At 43.2% G+C, this 20,667-nt stretch overlaps 1 protein-coding gene across 1 annotated transcript in view; it reads left to right on the forward strand.

Moving 5' to 3' along the window:
• The first annotated feature begins 1,976 nt into the window (after window positions 1-1,976).
• The window catches only part of uvrag (UV radiation resistance associated gene), a 75,367-nt gene continuing 56,676 nt past the window's right edge, over window positions 1,977-20,667 (forward strand). Inside the window, exons 1-7 of the mRNA XM_029251221.1 lie at window positions 1,977-2,308; window positions 4,639-4,756; window positions 5,057-5,091; window positions 10,323-10,484; window positions 10,591-10,665; window positions 10,779-10,864; window positions 20,522-20,627. Coding sequence (XP_029107054.1) covers window positions 2,204-2,308; window positions 4,639-4,756; window positions 5,057-5,091; window positions 10,323-10,484; window positions 10,591-10,665; window positions 10,779-10,864; window positions 20,522-20,627 — 687 coding nt within the window. The 5' untranslated portion in view covers window positions 1,977-2,203. The remainder of the gene's footprint in view (window positions 2,309-4,638; window positions 4,757-5,056; window positions 5,092-10,322; window positions 10,485-10,590; window positions 10,666-10,778; window positions 10,865-20,521; window positions 20,628-20,667) is intronic.

Raw genomic sequence — 20,667 nt, forward strand, 5'->3', positions numbered from 1 at the left:
TACCACTGTGACTGCGCAAAATGGAGTGTCTTGCACTCTAATTTAAGTGCAATAATAAATGACACTTTGTTTATGGTCTGTATGCTTTATTTAAATGTAAAAATGTCTTGTTTTTTAATAAAATATTAAAAACATCTGTGAACACTTTTCCTTGGTACACAAATCACACACGCGCACTGTCTGAAACTGCTTGTCCCGAGCGGGGTTGTGGCGAATGGGAGCCTAACCTGGGAACCCAGGGTGCAAGGCTAGAGGGGGAGGGGACACACCCAGGATGGGACTCCAGTCTGCCACAAGGCACACCAAGCAGGACTCGAGCCCCAGACCCGCCAGAGAGCGGATCCAGCCAAGCCTGCTGTGTCACCATGCCCCCCTCAATGCACAAATCAATATTTACAAAAGTATTTGTGCTGACAAAGTTGTGGTCAAGATAACATTACATGGTTCTCAGAGTGCTCCAAGGGTAATGTGCACACACTGCCTGAAAACCCTGTCCCAAGCGGGGGTCGTGGCAAGCCCGGAGCCTAACACAGGGTGCAGGGCTGGAGGGGGAGGGGACACACCCAGGACAGGACGGCAGTCCGTTGCAAGACACCCCACGCAGGACTTGAACCCCAGCCCCACGAAGATAGCAGGCCCTGGCCAAGCCTGCTGTGCCACTGTGCCCCCCCCAAGTGTAATGCAACAAGATACAAATTTTCTAAGTACATAGATGCTTTTGGACCAAAGCCTTTTGGTAGTTCATGTAATAATTTAAACACACTTACAGCTGCTATTTTTCACAAAACAAGAGTTTAAAAGAAGGGCAGTTGGTACTGTAGTGGTTAGAACTCTGCTGCCTTTAGACCCAAAGGTTGCAGTTTTGAATCCCACCTCCGGCCATAGTACAAATGAGCAAGGTACTTGGGTTAAATTGCTCCAGTAAAATTACCCAGCTGTACAAATGGGTAAATATAATTGTAGGTGGCTTAAAATGACTGTAAGTTGTTTCGGAGAAAAACATCAGCTAAATGAATAAATGCAAAATGAAAATGAAAAAAGACTATAAAGTGAACAAGCGTTAGCGAAAACTTCTTTCTCATACTGTTTTCTTTTCTTTTTTTTGCTATGACGATTTTACAGTATAAAGCCGGTCTGGCATTGTTTGTGTGTTCTCATTTAGGAGCATAAGAAAACTAAGCAATGCAAAGTCTTGAAAGATTATTGCCAAGATCACCTCCCGGCAGGAACCCACTTATGTCCTGAATACTTGAGTCAAGTAGATAGTACCGCATCCTTGTAGAACAGCGCAAATCAATGTGAAAACCGTACAAAAGAAGCTACACGATGATGACAACTTCATCCCGCCTTTTGTACTGTGATTGAAAAAATTCAGCCAATTGCCGATGAGGCCTGGAGGCACCGCTAGTCATGATTGGCTAGACGGACTTAACTGATAATAGTGAGGAAGCGGTGGTTTTGGAAACACACCAACTTGTTTCCTCTATCAGTCACAGTAAAATAAGGTGAAAGTAAAATATTTCATGACATTTTAATGAAAATTAATACAATGCTACAGCCAGTCTGAAATTATGCTCTCATTTCAAGTTTAATATTAAACTAATCTTTGTTTTGCTAAAAAATCCGATAAGCAGACAAGCCTTTAAAAACAAATAATAAGACATTAAGAACAAGAAATATCAATTTTCATTGTGACACACGAACACGAACTGTAGTACAACAACAGCGATATGAAACTACAGATACGGGTCGGGGTCAGTCACGTTACCTGCAGATTTAACCCCTCACTTCCTTATAAAGCAAGGGAAACAGAACATGACAGGAGTTACTTCCTGTTGTCCTTTCGCCCCGCCTTTTCTACAGTGATTGATATGCAAGTAGCCAGTAATATCGAAAAATGTACCATTTCGTAAAGCTGTTGAGTGATTGACAGGCCTCTGAACCAATCGGTTTTCTACCGGGGGATTGACTATGAAATACGGATAATGGCCTCCTAAGCAAGTCTCACTTTGTTTATGTCCCTGTACCAACAGTCTGCGTGGACTTGTGTTTTCAAAAGCTGATGCTATCACTGGCCTACACGTTACTAATTTGAGTATTCTGCGACTTCGGCCCATCACCAGGAGCAAGACGCTTTTTCGCGGAGGAATGAGCTGTTTCGTTGAATGAGGCGAACGCCCCTGCTCCTGCGGCCGTTGGGAGGATGAGCTCGGTCGCCGGTCGGGATCTCGCCGTGTCCGCCGCCTCGGTGGGCAGCGCCGGAGCCGCGCCGTCTCGCGCCCTGCACGTGGAGCTCACGTCCCAGCAGGTCAGGCTACAGCACGGGCACGGGCATGGATGGGCCGGTGCGGTGGTGAGCACACCACTTCGTGTACGTGATGAGTGCACTGACTGACTGACAGCCCGCGCGGCCACACACAATCACATGTACACACACACAGAGACCGTGTTTGGTACAGTTCGGCAGTTCGGTCAGGTGTTCAGCTCGCGTGAAGGGGCGGCTTTCTCCTTGGTCTTCACTTGGGTCAGCGAGGATGCACAAACGGGTCGCGTAAGCACGTGTTGACATGTAAAAAGAAAAAAAAAAAAAAAAAAAAAAAGAATTGTCCGCGTCATATATACTACCATGACTGGAGCAAACTTAAGTTTGCGCGCAGCAGGGAATGATGAATGAAAGGAAAAGATACGTCTGACAGCTCATGATGGAAATGCATGATGGGTGCTTAAGTTGGGGAACGGGCGGTCGTGTCCTGGCTGGCAGCCGTTCGCCCACCTTTCCTCGTAGCCTGACCCGACCGCAAGCTTTGCACACGGCCTCTGTCCCCCTGTCCCACCTGTATGTATGTATATATGTGTGTGTGTGTGTGTGTGTGTGTGTGCGTGTGTGCGCCTGGGGGGGGCTACTGGCAGGAAGCCGCTGTGACCGGAAGCGGGCGATCGCGGTGTTCCGCTCCTGAAGTTGCTTCAGGAATACAGCAAAGTACAAGAGAGAGCCCAGTGCTCCCTCCCTTCCTTCCTTCACATTCGCGTTCACACACTTCACTGGAGAACGTTTCCATGCCAGAATATCATATCTTCATCCTCTGTACAGCACAGTTATGTCCTTTTGGACTTTGCAGGTCGCCATATCACAATGTCCAGGAATTGGTTCTAAAGCATGGAAACCATAAGTGAGGTGCTGTTAGGTGTATGTTCTGCATAGGGGTTCCTTCTGCTCCTGCCTTGACTTGCTTCACACTAGCTAGGTGCAGTAGGGGCAGCAGACAGCGTAGTGGTTAGAGCTGCGCTCAAAGGACACAGGTAGTACCGTAGAGGCATGGTACTTACCCTGAATTGCTTCAGTAGGAATGACCCACTTGTATAAAGGCTAAGGAATAGTCAGTACCTTAGCACTCACTGTTAGTTGCTTTGGAAAAAAGCGTCAGGTAACAAAGTAAACTCATGTACATGCCACTGTCCTTCGGCAGGTGTTACTTGAGAATTTGCGTTTCTCAGATTTCAGGGTTAATCCCGTCGGTTCTCTGGGATCCAGCGAACTGCTGGTTTGTGCAGTGGCACTGTGCGAAATGTCACTAAGGAACCATTTTGAATGACGACCTGGAAGGACGATAAAAAGCGCTTTGATATATTAATGTAAAGAATCACAAATCGGTGTTGTGCGAACTGGATTTTTTTAATTCACGAAAGACTCTGCTTGCTTAACGTTTGCTTATTCAGAGCAGTCTATTAATTTTTAGCTTTAGTACAACTAAGAATGTTTGTAAGATGATTTTTTTTTTTATTGTGTCGTCTTAAATGTGTTACAGTGAAGTGGATGATTGACATGTGGCTCAGAACAGTTTCTCTGAAAGGCCACAGGGTGTTGTCATGTCCCAAATGTTGATTTAGTGACACTCACTCATTAATAGACTTTCCCAAAATGTTGGCCACTGTGCTCTTTGAGCAGATCCCCTGACATCTGAGGAAATGGCACAAACAAAATGCGTCTTGTGTCGGAATTTTAATCTTATAGGGAATCCCATGACTTAGATTTACCGTAATGCCTGCAGTAATTTCTGTGGTCCAAGTTAAGTCTTCTGCTTAAGAATGCAGATCAGGTGAGCCTGCAGTGACATAGTGAGAGCCACTTAATAAACGCATTCTTGCAGAGCTCCGTGGATGCCAGATACCCACCAGGGCTGTGTTTTTCCGCTTAGATCATGTGATTCATTCACGGAGTAACACATGTGGCCCTTTTTATCCCAAACTCTGAAGACTCATTGTTTTCATATGCCAGCATGCTGCTGTTTTATGTTTGTAAGAACCACTTTGTATGTTGTAAGTTTTCAGGGAAGCAGTCCCAGAAGTCTCTGCTACTTTGTGTGATCCACTAAAGCCCAATTAAATTGTGTGTCAAAGGTAAATTAAGTGTGTGTGAAACTTTTTTTGGTTGGACCTCAAGCCCAGTGTTATGTTCTTGTAGCACATGAGATGAAGGTTATCTTTTCATTTGTATAAAGATCGCCTTTGGAAAGCAGCGCGTTAGAAGGCAAGTCCTTTAGATGTTTTGCCTCTCAGCTTTTCTCCACACCCCACCAGGCTCCCCCAGAGTTCTGTTCTTCCAGCCTCTATTGATGCTCGTCCCCCTGTCCTCTGCAGAGACGCCTGCGTCACCTTCGGAGCATCGCTGCTCGCAACATTGTGAACAAGAACGGCTCTCCACTGCTGGACACTTTCTTCACCTTGCACTTGTGCCGGGAGAACGGGATATCTAGAGGTGGGGCTGAGCGCCCCTTTGTTGGGACGCTCAGGGCTATGTCACACTGTTCCTTTTTCTGAAGTCTTTGACCCTGTACAGAGAATAAGAAGCATCTTCTGGAATGAGGTATCTGATGTCTGTTTTGCCAAATGCAAGTTGAAAGTCTTGCTGAGGTTTAATCAGTTTCCTGTTTAGATTTACTGCTTAATGGGCGCATTTGCTAAGTCAAAGCAGTAGGGTAATATCTCCCTGCCAGAACGGTATGTAATGGAAATACCAAAAAGTCATCTGACTTAATTTTCCTTTTTCTTTCTCCAGGGTTTTACAAGAGTGAGGTCATCAGGGACTCCTTGGTAAGTCTGGGCATGTGAAAATGAAAGCGTTGTGTTTGCACCCACATCTGAGCATCCGATTTCAGTAATTTATGTGAGCATTGCCTCAAAGGTTCTCCCATTGCTGAACCCCCTGCTTTGCTCTGGGTCACTCTTTGTGTAATGTCAAGACTGTAGAATGAGGATGTCTATGTCCAGCTCTGCAGAAACAGCAAATGCTGTGTTGGGAGCAGCTGAAAGCTGGCCATTTTAATTGGCAAGCTTGTAGTGTACCAGGAGCTCCTGCAGAGTAACAGTGGAACAGACGGTCATCGGGCACTCCCCCGAGTGTGCAGTCTGGATAGGGAAGACAGCCCCTTCCCCCACACGCTCCCCATATCACTGCCACTGCCCTCTCATGTGTGGTCACAACAGGAAGCCATAGGCTGGGCACTTGGCTATTTGCACTAGCACCTAGAGCACTTTACCTCACTGTGCCAATAGCACAATGCCACAGAGCACTCTGAATGGTCCATTCACGGGAACCAAATAACATAGCTTTCGCACTGCTGTGTCTTTGTTCAAATGGCTCTGTGCGCTGCATTAGCCATATCAGTTTCCTTGTCACAGTCTCTGAAGGTGTTTTTCATTGGATCAGAGTTTACCTGCCCCCGCCTTTATTAGCATGTCATACTGTATGTTACTGGCTTGTCCTGACAGCTGTTACATGCCATGCCACACTATGTAAAATTCATACACAGTATGACTGAAAGCATTTTGAAACAAACCCATTGGTGATAGTCGATGTTTCTTATACAGTTAATTGAAGTGGTTTGGTGATTTGTCATCGATAGTTCCAGTGTTGATGGAATCTCTCATCTGGTCTTATCTGTGAAAACATGTTGTGAGCATCATGTAATTTAGCAAGAATTTGGACTGCAGCAATACAGAGATTTTCTCATAATTAGTTTCTTTTTGTATAGCATAGTAGAAGGAATACATGATGAAAAGATGACCATAGAAGAAGATTGAGAATTAAGTACAGCTGGTGTGAAGACTACTGTTTGTTCTTAGTACCCTAATTTGTTGAAAAAAGATGGAAGATGGTTTTCATATGCGTGGCTTTGTGTTGGTCTAGTGGTATAGTGTGTTGCATCAAGCATGGGAGTTCATTTAGGCCACACCGGGACAGTTCAGCCTTCATTGCTATGGAGTTGCCAGGAGCTTTTACCATTGAAGCATAACACTTGGGGCCTCCAAGCCCCTCAGGTGCCCTTTCGCATTTGCTCGTGTCCACTCACAGAGAGGGGCAGCCGTTCTCAGCACAGTCATTTCCCGTGGCCTTCACTATGTCCCTAAGTGTTCTCAAGTGTGTGAGCGTGTTTGTGCACACGGCAGCTTAGTTCTTGGTACTCTTCCATCCCAGCAAACTTACCCAGTTTCTGACCTTACCTTGTAGCACTCTAGTTTCTTTGCATATTCATCATAAGAAGGGCAATTTGTATCCTCTAAAGCTGTTGGTTAACGTTTTTTTTTTTTTTATAAAAAAGAAGACAACAGTCTTATCACTTGCAACATAATAAAGTGTGTGCAGGTCCACTTGCTAAATGTTTCATCAATTTCACACTGTTTTGAGCAGTCAGATCAGGTTTGACCTCCCTTGCAGCTCTCAGTTTTGACAGTGACATGCATGTCTCAAATTGCAGTGCAGTGACACATTACAAATATCAGTATGCTGTATGTCACCTTGTAGTGCTTAATTATTTAAAATAAATAATGGTCCTATTTTCTAACTGGCTACTGCATTTCTTCTCTGTTGGCCAATAGGGAACAAGGCTTGTTACGGTAGATGCCGTGCGTGTACAGCATACCCTTTGATGCTCATGCTTTTGTACATTTGCTTATAGTCACAAATATTTGAAGTGAAACCATGATGTGAGCGTTGGTCACACTTGTCAATAAGCTGCAAGGCCACTTCTTTCCCGAAGTGGTCTGACTGTACTTTTACTGCTTTCCTTGTGACAGTTAATCTTGCAGAAAGGTTCATTTCCCTTTCTCCTTCCTGTTATTGCACTGGGAGGCTGCATGGCTGTCCCTCCGGTCACTGCGTCCATCCTGCTCACACTGTCGAATGGGGTGGTAGGGCATTCTTCAGCCGACCGGACATTGAGCTTTGGCTCCGGACATTTTTCTAGACGAGCACTAAGCAAAAGGGTGCAAACAGCATTTTACCCTTTCATATTTTAAAGAGAAGTACATTTACATTTGTTAATTTAGAAGAAAGGCATCTCTTGATTTCTGAAAACTTTATCTGAAATTCCGGTATAATTGCTCTGGGCTTTTGATACCCAGTTTTCAATTTATAGAACAAAAAAATAATCAGTATAACAAAATTTATCCAAAGTGTGTCAAAAAAAACACTCAGTGAGGTGGAAGTACAGTAATGTACAGTACTGGAATTGGTTTGCATCCATATCTCTCCATCTGTTGGGCTGTTAGGAATATCAGAGTGTTGTTTTAAGAGAGTGGGGCATTGTGGGAAGTGTATGAAATTCCATAGGCATCTCTGTCAGCCATATCGGGTGTGTTATTTCATTGATTGTGGAGACAGTAGAGTAATTAGTAGGAATAATTTTGCTAATTTTGGATATGTATGTGTCATTTAACTGCAGTGTGCAGTTTTAGAAAGTTGTTCACAACAAACAACATTTTCAGTAGATACCTTCTGTATTTATTGCTCATTCTGCAGAGAACATCTTTTAAAAAGAAAAATATGAATTATCGCAGAGTAGTGCGTAAATGTGTTTATATTGTGCGGAAGTCCTAAATCAGGCACAATACAGTTACCGTATATATACCGACACAGTCGTCATCTACATTTTTTTAAATTAAATAATACAGCACATGTTTATGAAGCCCATAGATCAGAGGAAAAGCGAATCCCAAAAAGATGTGTTTTCAAACCCTTCTTGAATATTGGAGGGATTCAGCAGTTCCGAGTGACAGAGGAGGTCATTCTACCACTTTGGAGCCAGAACTGAAAACCTTAGCTAGTCAAAACTTAATTTTAAAAACTACTTGGCGCTGGGGTTTAGCATGTCAGGCAGTTGAGTGAGGAGCCAACATAACCACTCCCTCTGCCCTTAATGGCTGTTGGGAGGGTGCAGTTAACTTGAGTTGTTGCAATAACTGTCACTTGTAGGATTTACATAATTCATGAATAAATTACAGAGCAATTTAGAAGACAATTCTGTTGTGAGGATCTTTATACCATTTCCACTGTCTGATAATCACTTACTTTACCACTGCAGCCGAAGCATAACAACAAAGAATGCTGTGTGAGACAGGCTGAATATGAACGCCAAGATACGTAGTAATGGCCATGATGCAGCCTGGTTGACTTTCGACAACACTCAACGATAAAAACACAATGGCCGCAATAAAGTGGTTAGTCTTTCGGACACTGTTGTTGATGTCACTGTGGTAGCTTAATGGAGAGTGATCCAACTATGTGTGCCTGTGCGTGGAGTTAGTTTTATAGAGGGGTTGCTATTAAATTAAAACTTACATTATACAAAAAAAGTAAATCTAAGTCTAATCATTTGTTCCAAACATATGTTGATTGACTCCCTTAAAACAGTGGCTCAGAAGTTTGAGGGTAGTAAGAAGGGTAGTAAATGTAAATGTTCATGCACCATAACTTTATGATCATGCCCAGATAAGGTTTTACACAGCCGCTACTCCTGTATTGTATGTAAATGTTTGTGTACCTTAAAAAAAAAATAGTAGGAAGGTGATCAGGAATTGTCTATTCTGAGTTTTATGCACCTACTTGTGTGGTGAACATCGGTGCATATAGTGGAAAGAAACAAACTACTTAAGAATCACACGTCTACAACTATGTTTCTCTTAATGCAATGCACAAATTGTGTTTCTCTGAGATGTATGTCGCTTTGGAGAAAAGCGTCTGCTAAATGAATAAGTGTAAATGTAAAGATGCAGATTATGCATATAGCCATTCTAGCATCTTTCGATCTGTAGATTCTCAGTGTATGTCGTTATTTTGGAGAAATGCGGTACCTGGACTCCTGGAAGGAATTTCAAGAAGGCGCTGAGGCTTCACGACATCCTGGGATAAGCAGTGATTTTCATGTTCGCATTTGACAGCTCAGTCACAGGATTTAGGGTTAACCCTAACCCTTTTGCCAAATATGGCTCCAGAAATGGCTGTTTAAAGGGGTCTTGGATATTTCATTTTTATTTGAGGATCAGTTGTGAGCTTCAATCTTTTAAAGAAATAATTTCTGCCTACCAAATACAGACTTCTATAAATATCTCAAATCCATCACATTATTGTTGACCTAGAAAAAGAGAACAGATTACAGATAGAATTAACAAAAGTTGAGAAACAGCTCATTACACAAGACAACTCCAGGGGCATGATTTCTACATTATATTTGCCCCCCGGGGGGACTTGAATAGAACCTTGACTTGTCTTTTAGCGACTACGAATGAACATCTACAGTAAATGTGCTATTGTCTCCCCTGCCTGCACCTCCTTTGGCACAGGAACAAAACTTCAAGTTCATTCATAGAATCTGCATCACTCCAGTGTGTCTTCGCAAGACATGTTCCCAGGGACATCTCAGCTGTGCTTTAAATGCATACCCTTCCGGGGTACTTTGATACACTTATCCTGGGAATGTGGTAAGATTGCGCGTAAAACCAGTAAAAAATTAATGCATAGATACAGTTATGTCAATAGTTAACGATAGTCATCATTGCAAAGCATCAGGTTGTTTTCCTTCAAAAGGGGGGCACAGTGGGTTGGACCGGGTCCTGCTCTCCGGTGGGTCTGGGGTTCGAGTCCTGCTTGGGGTGCCTTGTAACAGTCTGGCGTCTCGTCCTGGGTGTGTCCCCTCCCCCTCCAGCCTTATGCCCTGTGTTGCCAGATTAGGCTCCAGTTCCCCGTGACCCCGTATGGGACAAGCGGTTCAGACTGTGTGTGTGTGTGTGTTTTCCTTCATTAATTACTTTAATACTGTATATGTGTTACATTGCCCTAGTGTACAGATGGATGAATAATTGTAGACGGTGTAGTGTATCTAGTATCGAAAATCACTCTGGATAAAGGTGTCAGCCAAATGCTACGTAAAAAAATCATTGTCTGTCCATGTCAAAGTCTTGTAACCTGAATGGGCATATCCTGAGGATGATGGTATAATAATTCTTTATCTGTTCCATTCTTTTTTTTCTTTTTGCGTCTCACTAAGAATCCTACATGGAGAAGCCTGGACTTCGGCTTGCTGCCCGACTTGCTGGATACATCGGTGTCCTGCTTTGTGGTGCGGATCTGGGGTGGCAGGGGAGAGCAGTATCAACTGCTCATCGAATGGAAGGTGAACCTGGATGGGCTGCGGTACACTGGGCAGCAGGTTAGCTTGTCCCTTACCTGTGAACGGCCCACTCCTGGACCACCCTGATCCCTTTCCAGCCCATAATGCAGTTATCAGAAATTCCAAACTGTATTCTGTTCCCCAGATCCGCTCCAGGAATCAAAATGAAATCATATTTGGATTGAATGACGGCTACTATGCAGCTGACTTTGAGCAGAAGGTATGAACCGTGTTTGTCTGGATATTGGTTGTTTTAATTAGCATGTATGTACATCTGATCATATATCAAATAGCTGACAGTTGAAATAGGCATTTTTTGTTTATACATCTTAGGATCAGGCAGAAAGAAAGAAGAACAGTTTGCTTCGGGTGGACCAGAATTCAGTGCGGAACTCGTACAGTGTCTTTTCCTTGTTGAGGTAAGGTCACCCATTCACGCATGCGCTCTCCAAAACACATATGCTTCATTGTTCTGCAACAATTAATTTTTGCATTTATTCGTCTCTATCAATCCTCCTTGTTTTTGTGAGCTGTCCAGTAGATGGAGCTTGCAGCATGCTTTTTGATTATTATTTTTTTTAAGCTACCAGGTTTTACATGAGTTCAGTGTGCATCTTGACTCAAACGTGGAACATCATATAACAGTGCCAGCTCAATTGTGAATGATTGATGTTAGCAATTTTCTAATTTAAAAATTGGTTTGTCTTCTTGCCAGTATATTTGTCTATCTCCAAATAATCCAGCTAAAAAAACTCACAGAAAGACTGACAGAATATCGTCACTCAGATTCATCCTACACTCTTATTGAGAGCGCAGGCAGAAAAAAGTGAATATCCACAACAGCACTAGGATTAGAAAGGATCTTAACTAGGCTATACACTCACATTACCTGCAGGGGGCGACTGTAGTCCACATTTTCACCCAGCCGTTAAAGCTGGACTATAGAGAGTATCCTGTCTGCAAATCACTGCACTCTCTTAAAATTTAGACTGATGTAAATACAGCGAATGTGGAAAGATCGATTTGAATGGCTCACAACTGGTAATATGAGTTGCTGGGCTTGTGTTGTTTTCTGGCTATGGGATCACTCCGTTGTTGTTTATTGATGACTGTGGTGAGTTGTGCATTTCAACTGCTTTGCCCTGATGAGAGCCTGACTTCAGTCACCACCCCGGTTGCCTGGCAGACAGAAGACTTTGAGCAGAGCAGCACTTCTTGGCTCAGCAGAGGCACGCTGCGTAATGTCAGCACTTTGATTAGCCGAAACCTGGGAATTTGCACTCAGCTGTGGGAATTAGAATGTGCGGGATGAGGAATGGCCTGCATGGTGCAGAGGGTACTCCCATGGGCCTCGATTACGTAGCCTGGTCTGACACGAGGTGTAGGTTTGGAGTCTGAAACAATTCTACAGAATATTATTTTCCTGGTTTGAGTTCTAGAGCCTGTAAGATATTGCGCATGAACTTGGCTGATGGTCCTGTCTTTTTAAGACTGTTCCTTGTTGTGGTTTCTGTATAACATATAAACCCCAGGTTTAAAATTTTTAAGTCTGGGCAGGACCACAAAGATGACTCTCCCGATGGAACGTCCCCGAGTTGTCGTCTGTAGAGTTTTAAAATCAGGCTAACTCCTGCAATACCCATGCCAAGTGTTTTACTGTAGCAGAGGGATGCACACATGTGTACGGGAGGTCAGCCACCTTGGAAAGGCACACTGCACGGGTGTGTGTTTTCAGTAATTCCCTGTGGAGTCCCTTTATTCCTGTATATTGGATTATTCTGTCATGATCCACACCATCCGCTGTTGACTGGAAGGCATACCAATAGTGTGATGGTAACACTGTGGTTTGGAAGCCTGAAAGTCACACAGTTACACAGTATATGGTTAAATTTTGCTTTCTGGGGTTTTCATGTTCTTGCATGTCCATACATATTTGGCAGTGTGGGTAGAACAGAAAGTGAACGAACCAAGGATGGAGCCATAGGGCTCCTGGTGACTTTATTAGTTACGTTCTGCTTTACAACCCCCCTGTTTTCATTGTCTTCATTTTGGTGAAAGTCATCAGGGCCTAGGAACACTTGGATGAGGTTTTTATGCTGTCCTTGTGGGCTGCTGTTATTGTTGTTGAAAACGGCACTTGGCTCAGCATAAAAGATGCATTGTGCTGTATCATTATGGAAGCATACTGGGGGTTAGGGTTTTGAAACCTTTGTTTAAGACCGATGCAGCAATTTGTCATGCGCTCCCAAGTTTGCCCAGTCTGACAGCAACCTAGCCACAAGTCCAAGAGAAAAGAAGGAAATAACTTTCAAACCGCTGATAATGCGCATCATCAATCAGCAAATTCAGCAATATATCGGCGCTTGTAAAGAACCAAAGTGGCTTATTCCAAGGAAATGCCAGAGGGATGAGGATGAACCCTTACCACGAACAGAGACGGCCAAGAGGCCGGAGACATGTCGTGGAAAACAGATCAGCTTTGGGTCAGTAGCTCCGGGTTTTGTTCAGATGCTGATGGACAGCTAGTTGATGAATCCTGCAAACAGAGGGGACGCTGTTTCCCAGACGCCAGGAGGAGACCGTCTCCTGCTGTAAGGTAGTTCGTTGCTTTGTGTCCTCGTTGGTTCGAACGTGGTTGTAAAAGGCCAGTTCATCTGTGCTTTAGTTCTCTGTGGACAAAGCTGAGTCTAAATGATCTGATGTACAGATGAGTGAACATTGTAAGTAGTGTATCTAGCAGTGTAAGTCGCCTTGGTGAATAAGGTGTGTGAGCTGATAACACTACATAGAGTTCATTGGAAGTCGCTTTGGAGAAAAGTGTCTGCTAAATAAATAAATAAACGTAAATGGCCTTTCTAGGGTCTTGTTCCACATACACAGGCTCGACTCGAGTGTAGCGGCTCAGAAGGTGACATTTCTTTGTTTGATTAATAATTTACACAGTTTGGTCATTTTTTTGGGATGTTATGTGCAATGCAGTTCCTTGTAGAAATTTTGTTGAAAGAAAAATCAATCTCAACTGTCCAGCCAGCTTTTACAGATTTTTTTTTTTTTTTTTGGAAAAATGTGAGAATTAAAACTGTGGGAAGATTTTAAACGCAAGTTTTAGTACTCATTGTGATTTAAAACTATGGTTAACAAAGCTCTTTTATATATATATAAATTATTATCCAGTTTCATACACTGCTTTGCACTCAGAGTTGACCCTAGGCAAGTTCCCCATGTGTTTGCAAAGTGCTAATATTGGACCACTGAAGGACTTGTAACTGCTGTTTCCTCACTTCAGATACTCAAGCTTCCGTTTGATAGCAAACATTCCCACTTAAGTGAGCGTCCAGGACAAGCTATATGTGTTTGTGTTGCGAGTGCGCAATCCTTTCAGGCTTTATTTCACAAATACTTCTGCTGTAAGTGTGATCCATTTACGTTTGAGGCAAGTAGTCCTATAAACAAGGAAAGGAGCTCCTTATTAATTATAACACAGCAGCTGGGCCTTCATACACCTTTCGAGAAAAATCAGTTTTTATGGAGTCATTGTGTTTGCGAAGCTCCCATCGAAGCAGAAATAACAGAAGATGTAACACAACCGTCTGGCGGTCAGGAAGTAAAAGGGCTATGCGTTGTGAGACCTCAGATGCTTTCCTTAGTCCCAGATGTTGGCATAAGATGATGTGAACGGACCTGTGGCACCATCCCGGCAGCCCAAATAAAAACAAACTGGACCCACGCTACTGTGTGACGCATCTTTTCCGACACTACTTTGTGTGTTTCTTTTCTGCCCAGATTAAACACTTCTTCTTCTCTTCTAAGGTCAAAGTATCATTTCATTGTACTCTCTGTTTTCTTTTTTGTCGTATCTTTCCCGAGACTGCCGATGGAAAGCAAAGGTTTGAGGCCCATGAAAATAAAGACTGTGTCTGTTTTCTATAGCTGGGTGATGTCGAACACAACGCGACTGCTGGGTTCCCTGTCCCATCTAAATGGTTCTGTTTGGGCCTTCATGGCACCCCTTCTGAAGAGCTCCTGGCTCCATGAGAAATAAATACCCTGTCTGTGAATCACCTGATGCTGTTCAAAGTCCATGTTTGTTTCTTTGACACTTTTGGATATATGGAATATCAGCAGTCAGGCATTGCTGCTAATGTCTATTAGAGGTGATTCTAATGCCTTTCTGCTGTAGTCTGTCCATTGTATGCTGCCTCAAACCTGCGCAGGATGTTCTCGAGAGAAAGAGTGGTCCAGAATTAGACATCTTTGCTAAACAGCATAGCATGCTGCCTTGGCTGCAGGGTATCGAAAAGCACATAAACAGATTTGGCCTCCGTATCAACCTCACACTAATGTGTGTACTGCCGTACCTTCCGGACTGGTTGTGTTTTCCAGGTGGAACAAGGTTCGTTGGATAAATAAGGCTGAGACAGATGAATGGCGAGAAAGGGAAGATGTAGTCTAAATATTTCTGGGTAACAATCTTATCTGCGCCCTGTGTTCTGAGGTAGAAAACACTGTAATTTCAGGTGTGTCTGTTGCAGGGGTGCATTGGTGTGTTGACATTCCCTTGAGAGGGTCAGGTGTTTGGCACAATGTAGGGTGTTTATTTTCCTTTTCCCCTCACTGTTATGTTTTGTGCAACACTAAAACTGTTTTGTCACGAAAGCTTACTCTGCTTTATATTATCACATGGTTAAATTGGGACTTTCTGATTTGTACAGCGATACCCGTAATCCAGCAAAAAAAGGGACGCACTCCTGGATTATGGTGTATTAATCCAACTGTTTTGAAAGCAGATTGTAAAGGGTTTGACCTCATTTGAGGGCAATTTAGACAACCTAGAAGAAACCATAAAATTCTCTTGGGGGGGGGGGGGGGGGGTTCAGGGTGGATATCTATTATGGTCACCCATTTACTTTACGGTGACCTAGGAACGGCCCTGGGGTCAGAATGCTGCTGGCTGAGGGAAGCGCTCCCGTTGTTAGGAGTGGGTGGGACCGTTTTTGTTGTGTTACTGTGGAGCTCTGACGCTTTGTGGGGTCTGCACCAAAACCTTTGTGTCTTCAAAGGTCATAATTAAGGCTTTTCCCCTTTTTAGGGTGACACCATTTTCCAACAAATGTTAGAAACTTTTTTTTTTTAAAAAGTTTTTTTTGAATATGTGTTGTTAATTTTAACTGCCTACGGTTAATGTACTTCTGAGGGAGAATTTTTTTTTTTTTTTTTTTTTTTTTTTTTTTTTTACATTTCCGTTTTGAATCTTTCTTCTTTTATTATTATCAGGTCTGTTTTTTTACTTTCGAAAAAATGTTTAGCTTTGGAGAGTTAATTTAAAACACTTGTGTTTGTCCAGTACATGAAGTGTAAGGAGGGAAAAATAGAAATTTAGCCAGGGGGACTTTTTCTTGGATTTAGTTAATTTTCATGAAGTAATCCACATGTTATAAACTAATTAAAGTGACCAAACAGCTGGTCCACATATTACATTGAACACGTGATGATTTTTGAACTGCCCCGCATGTAGCTTTCCAGCCCAATCAACAAGAAGGCAAAAATATTCAGTTCAGTTTAAACATGCACAGTGCCTCCATAGAGTGAGACTAGCTGGTTAAAATTTCATTCTTGCTAGAAAACTGCTTATGACAGCTTCTGTCTTTTATCTGACCTAAATCTTCAAAAAGGAAAGAAGGAAAACTGAGGCTAAAGAGAGAAAGTCAATTATCATAGCATTTCCAGAACGCGGCCTATCGTGTCATATCTAAAGAAAATAATATTTTTGTCTGTCTTTTTTTTTTTGTATTTTTTTGCAGTTTTGCAGTAGTTTGTCTGAATGCTTTTAGTTTCTTTACTTTCTTCCTTTGGAAAAAGAGGTTTGGCCGTTTCCTTCTTTGATGCCATTTAAGCTATATGCCTGGCAAAACGTGTGTCCTTTCTGCCTGTGCAATAGATGCAGTAGGGTCTTGAAGGCAAGCGTTTTGCACTGTATCTAAGTGCCAGATCACACATCTGTCCATGCCGTGGACTGAATTGATCACATGAGGCCCATGGCTCTTGTTTCCCAAATGCAAACATCCACAGATATTTATTTTGAGATCATCAATAGGGTAAATAACTCAAGGCTGAGCTCAAGGGAGCCAGTGCACTGCTCTGCACTCCTCGTGTCATGTGGTCTCACAGTCTCTCTGCAAAGCATTCATCTCTAAGGCCAGTGACAGTTGTTTTTATTTCAGTGTTCATTGATTTTTTTTTTTTTTTTTTTTTTTTTTGTTCCCCGTTCATCAATTCATCAAAAACATTCTTGGCACATTTCTCTTTGACTGGTGCTACCCCTTTACCTAAGCTCTGCTTTCAACACTCCATGTAAGGCAATAGAGGACAACGCTGCTCTTGTAAGATGGTGTAGAGCTTGTTTGCGAACTCGCTGAGCACAAGGAAGTTGGCGAAGGTGTGCTCCCAGTCTCCTGTGAATGCACTGCCCCCCTGAGGGTAGTACAGGAAGATAAGCACCTCCTCGATCCTGTGGGCTAGATTAGCCTCAGACTGAAGGCTGATAAGGACACAGACATGCGTAAAAAGGCAGAGGAGATAACCGGCCGCTCACCTGAGGGAAGCTGCACTATCTCATTGTACCATCACAATCCCATTGCTGGATAAACCTGTACAATTAATCTGCTGAAGCCTTTCAAAATCACTGTTGCTATTGGCTGTCAAGTCCTATAAGGCAAAGTATTTTCATTTCTAAGAATTAAATATTGTGAGCAGAGGTCCACTTAGGAATATGTGATTTATGTCAGGCTAGTTCACATGCTGTCAAATCCCAATCAACAGATACCAATAAAATGGTGATGTACCTCTTTGAGACTGCGCAAGAGGACTTGTCTCACGGAGCAGGAGTCTTGTTAAAAGCTTCCAGTGTGGCGCGCTTCCAACACACCTGCAGAAAGTGTTGAGATGTGATCATAGGGTCTCACTGGCTAATCCAACACTTAGAACAGCACCATTCCCCCCTGAGTACCATAGGCAGTAGCCAAGTGATTGGCGCTCACCTCGACCTTTCACTGCTGACGGCAGATGGGGGGGGACCAAGATCCTCACCTACAAAGAACTTCAAGGTGAGGTTGCTGCTTTGGCAAATTCATCAAGTATTTGCAAAAACTGGAGAAAGACAAAGGGAGTGAGCCAGAGCAATGCAGAACTTGCTTTACTCTGTTTTAGAAAACGAACAGAGTCAGGAGCTGTCTGCATTGTGCTGAGTGGTCTCTGTAGGTGGTGATGCTCATGGAGTCACCACTACAAGTTAGTTAAATTGAGCTGATGTGTATTGTAGGCCAAAGAGCCAATCCCTTCCTGTGGTGTCACACAGGAGTTGCAGGAAGATGTGGAGCTGCCCCATAGGTCTCCACCTGCAACAGGGGCGTGGGATGTGCTGAGAATGTCATTAGCAGTTGTACCCTGGCTGTCCCTTTATATAGGTGTGACCTCTTTTCCTTGGCTTTTACGCAGCGATTACGGCAAAGCATGAAATGTTCTGCAAACGTGAGCAGAAAGATGCTTATTGTGGTTCGTCAGGATTATTCAGAGTTAGCTGAAAGACCAAGAACTTCACTCTGAAACCGTTTTCTTGTAAAATATGTTCTTTGGCAGATGTAAGACAGCTTGGAAGTGGTTTAGTGGGGATCTTGCTTGCATTATCTTGGTACAGAACCTGCGGAGATATGATTTTTTAATACAGGCCACCTGTACTTTTTGCCTTTTGAATGCACCCAGCTTTGAGGGGAGGGGGCTATGCGAAAATGTGATAATTCGTTGAGGGGTGGAGGGATGAGACCTCAGCTCTCCATCAAAGGCAGGTCCATTAGGTCTGGACCACAGTTACCTTGCTTTTGAAAGAGGAAAGGAAAGCAAGAAGAAATCAAAATGAACCCAATTGAAGTGAAGCCCTCAAACAAATAATATTTCAGAGTCAGGGGGCTGACGGCTACACCTCACGTAAACGTTGTCTCCACTTAACTGCTGCTGGAAAAGGACTTCACTGTGACCTTGAGTTGCCTTCAGCTGTATTTTGAAAAATGTCTCTTACACATTCATGTTGTTGAGAAACTTGGCAGTGCCTGCAGTGCGATGCTGGTCGATTCATTGAAAATCTTTTTTCCTTCTTTCCCCTTTCTGCCCCTCCCCTTTTTCTCTTATTGCAGATTTTCTGATACTGGGTGGTCATAGCTTTTCGTTGTTGGTCACTTGGTTTTCAAAAGTGTTCTAAACTCGCAGGCTTAAGAAGTAATTCTCCAAAAAGCATATTGTTTTTTTTTTTTCTCTTTTTGCATACAGCAAGCCTTGCAAAATTCATCTTAATGTGGGAATTGAGCATGATCAAATGGAGAAGTATTGCTAAGGGAATGTTTCTTTCAAGCTTCATTTGAAAATCCTTGTTAAATGATGACGCTTACAGTTGAACTGTTAACAAAGGTTTGATAACGCACTTAGATTTTTTTTGCACAAAGCATTAAGGGTACATGCTAGCGGAGCCAACTCACTTCGGCTTTGGGGTTCTGCATCCCGCGCAGGGTTTGTCCTCTTTTGGAATTCCTGCTTTAAACTCGAAACTTCCCGTTTACTTTAGTTGCATCGCCACATTGTCTGCGGTACTAAAAATACAGTATAACCCCCATCCCAGTAAAAAGGGGGAAAAAAATCCCAATATGGGAAGGCAAACAAACAAACAAACACAGAAGTGCATGCGTGCTTTCAGCTCTGAAAGAGCCAGTGTTTGAAAGACTTCCTCTGTTCCACAGTAATTAATGGATGGAATGTCCCGGATAAGAGTGTGCTGATGTGAAAGTCTTTCCCCACGTCTGTCTCATTCTTCACTTTATTTATTTGGGCTATTTTCTGCACCGCAGCAATAAATCTTTCGGCATCGTACGAGGAGCATCTTCTGTTATTTGTGTCCATTTTAATGTTTGTTTTCCCAATGGGGGTCGCCCCTGCTTCTTTGTAGTGTTGGTCAATAATGAGGAAAAGGCAGGAGTGTGATTGAATTAACGTAAATGAGAAGCGGGTGAGGCCATGTCACTGTTGTGTCCTCAGGTTGAACCTCTGGTGCTGCCAGCCTCTTCTTCTGCCAGTAGCAAGGCAGAGGAACGGGAAGACAGGCCTTGTTTCACTGGTGGATGAAAGGAGTCTTCTCGGGGGTGTGTAGCAGGCAGAGGGGGTTTAAGTTTCTACTCTTAGCAGGAGAAAATGGTCGATGAGACTCTGAGCATTCTCAGCATGTACATGTATAGCCCATCCACTGAGCCTCCGTGGCACCTCCAGCTGTGCACATTTCTTCAGTTTGTTTACATTCCTGGCTTTTTCCACAGAGTGTTTCTCCTCAAGCTTTAATTAGAGGTGAATGTTGAATGATAACAGCAAAGTGAAGATCTGGCTAACTTTTGTGCCATGCTGAGATGAAAAATGGTCAAAGTTTTCTGAGACATTGAGTAATATCCAAAATGAGCTGGACTGAGGTGGTGTGTGAGGAACAGGCCTGGACGAAGCGTGCCACACTAAGGAAAGGACATGTTGTCAGATCTTCTTTCCATTGTTGTTAAGTGTTCTTGAGTCAATGTCAAATCTTAGGGACCACATTGATGGAGTGCCTTCAGAATGACCTGCCTTCGATTTGTGTCCTAGGCATGAAACGGTGCTTCACTTGTAGTTTAGATTTTTTTTTTTTTTTTTAAATTTTATTTTATTAATTTAACTCATACTTTTCTCCAAAGTGACTCATGGTGTTAAGCAGCGAACAGTAATTTAACCATTTATACTGCCAGATAATTTTACTGGCACAATTTAGAGTAACTACCTTACTGAAGGGTACTGCAGCAGTAGCATACACTCGAACCAGCTGCTTTCAGATCCACAGGCAGCAGCTCTAACCACTACAGTGTCATTTGTCCCAGATTGTCTGTTTCGTTGCATAGTAATTATTCTCTTCTTTTGCCAGGCATAACGGTTTTCTTTGGACATGTGATGCAAATATTAAATTCCTAAGTATGACTTTGCAGCAGATGTGTAAGAGAGTTGCCGTTGTCGCCCCACAGGCTACACACGGCCCAGAGAGCCATCAAGCAGACCCAGGTGACAGTGCAGAAGATTGGAAAGGAGATTGAGCAAAGGCTGAGGACAACGGCGGCCTCTACAGAAAGGGTCAGTCGTGCGATTCTGTGGACTCTGTCATATGTGCTTT

This window comes from Scleropages formosus, chromosome 4 (assembly GCF_900964775.1).
Source record: "Scleropages formosus chromosome 4, fSclFor1.1, whole genome shotgun sequence".
Taxonomy (NCBI): Eukaryota; Metazoa; Chordata; class Actinopteri; order Osteoglossiformes; family Osteoglossidae; genus Scleropages; species Scleropages formosus.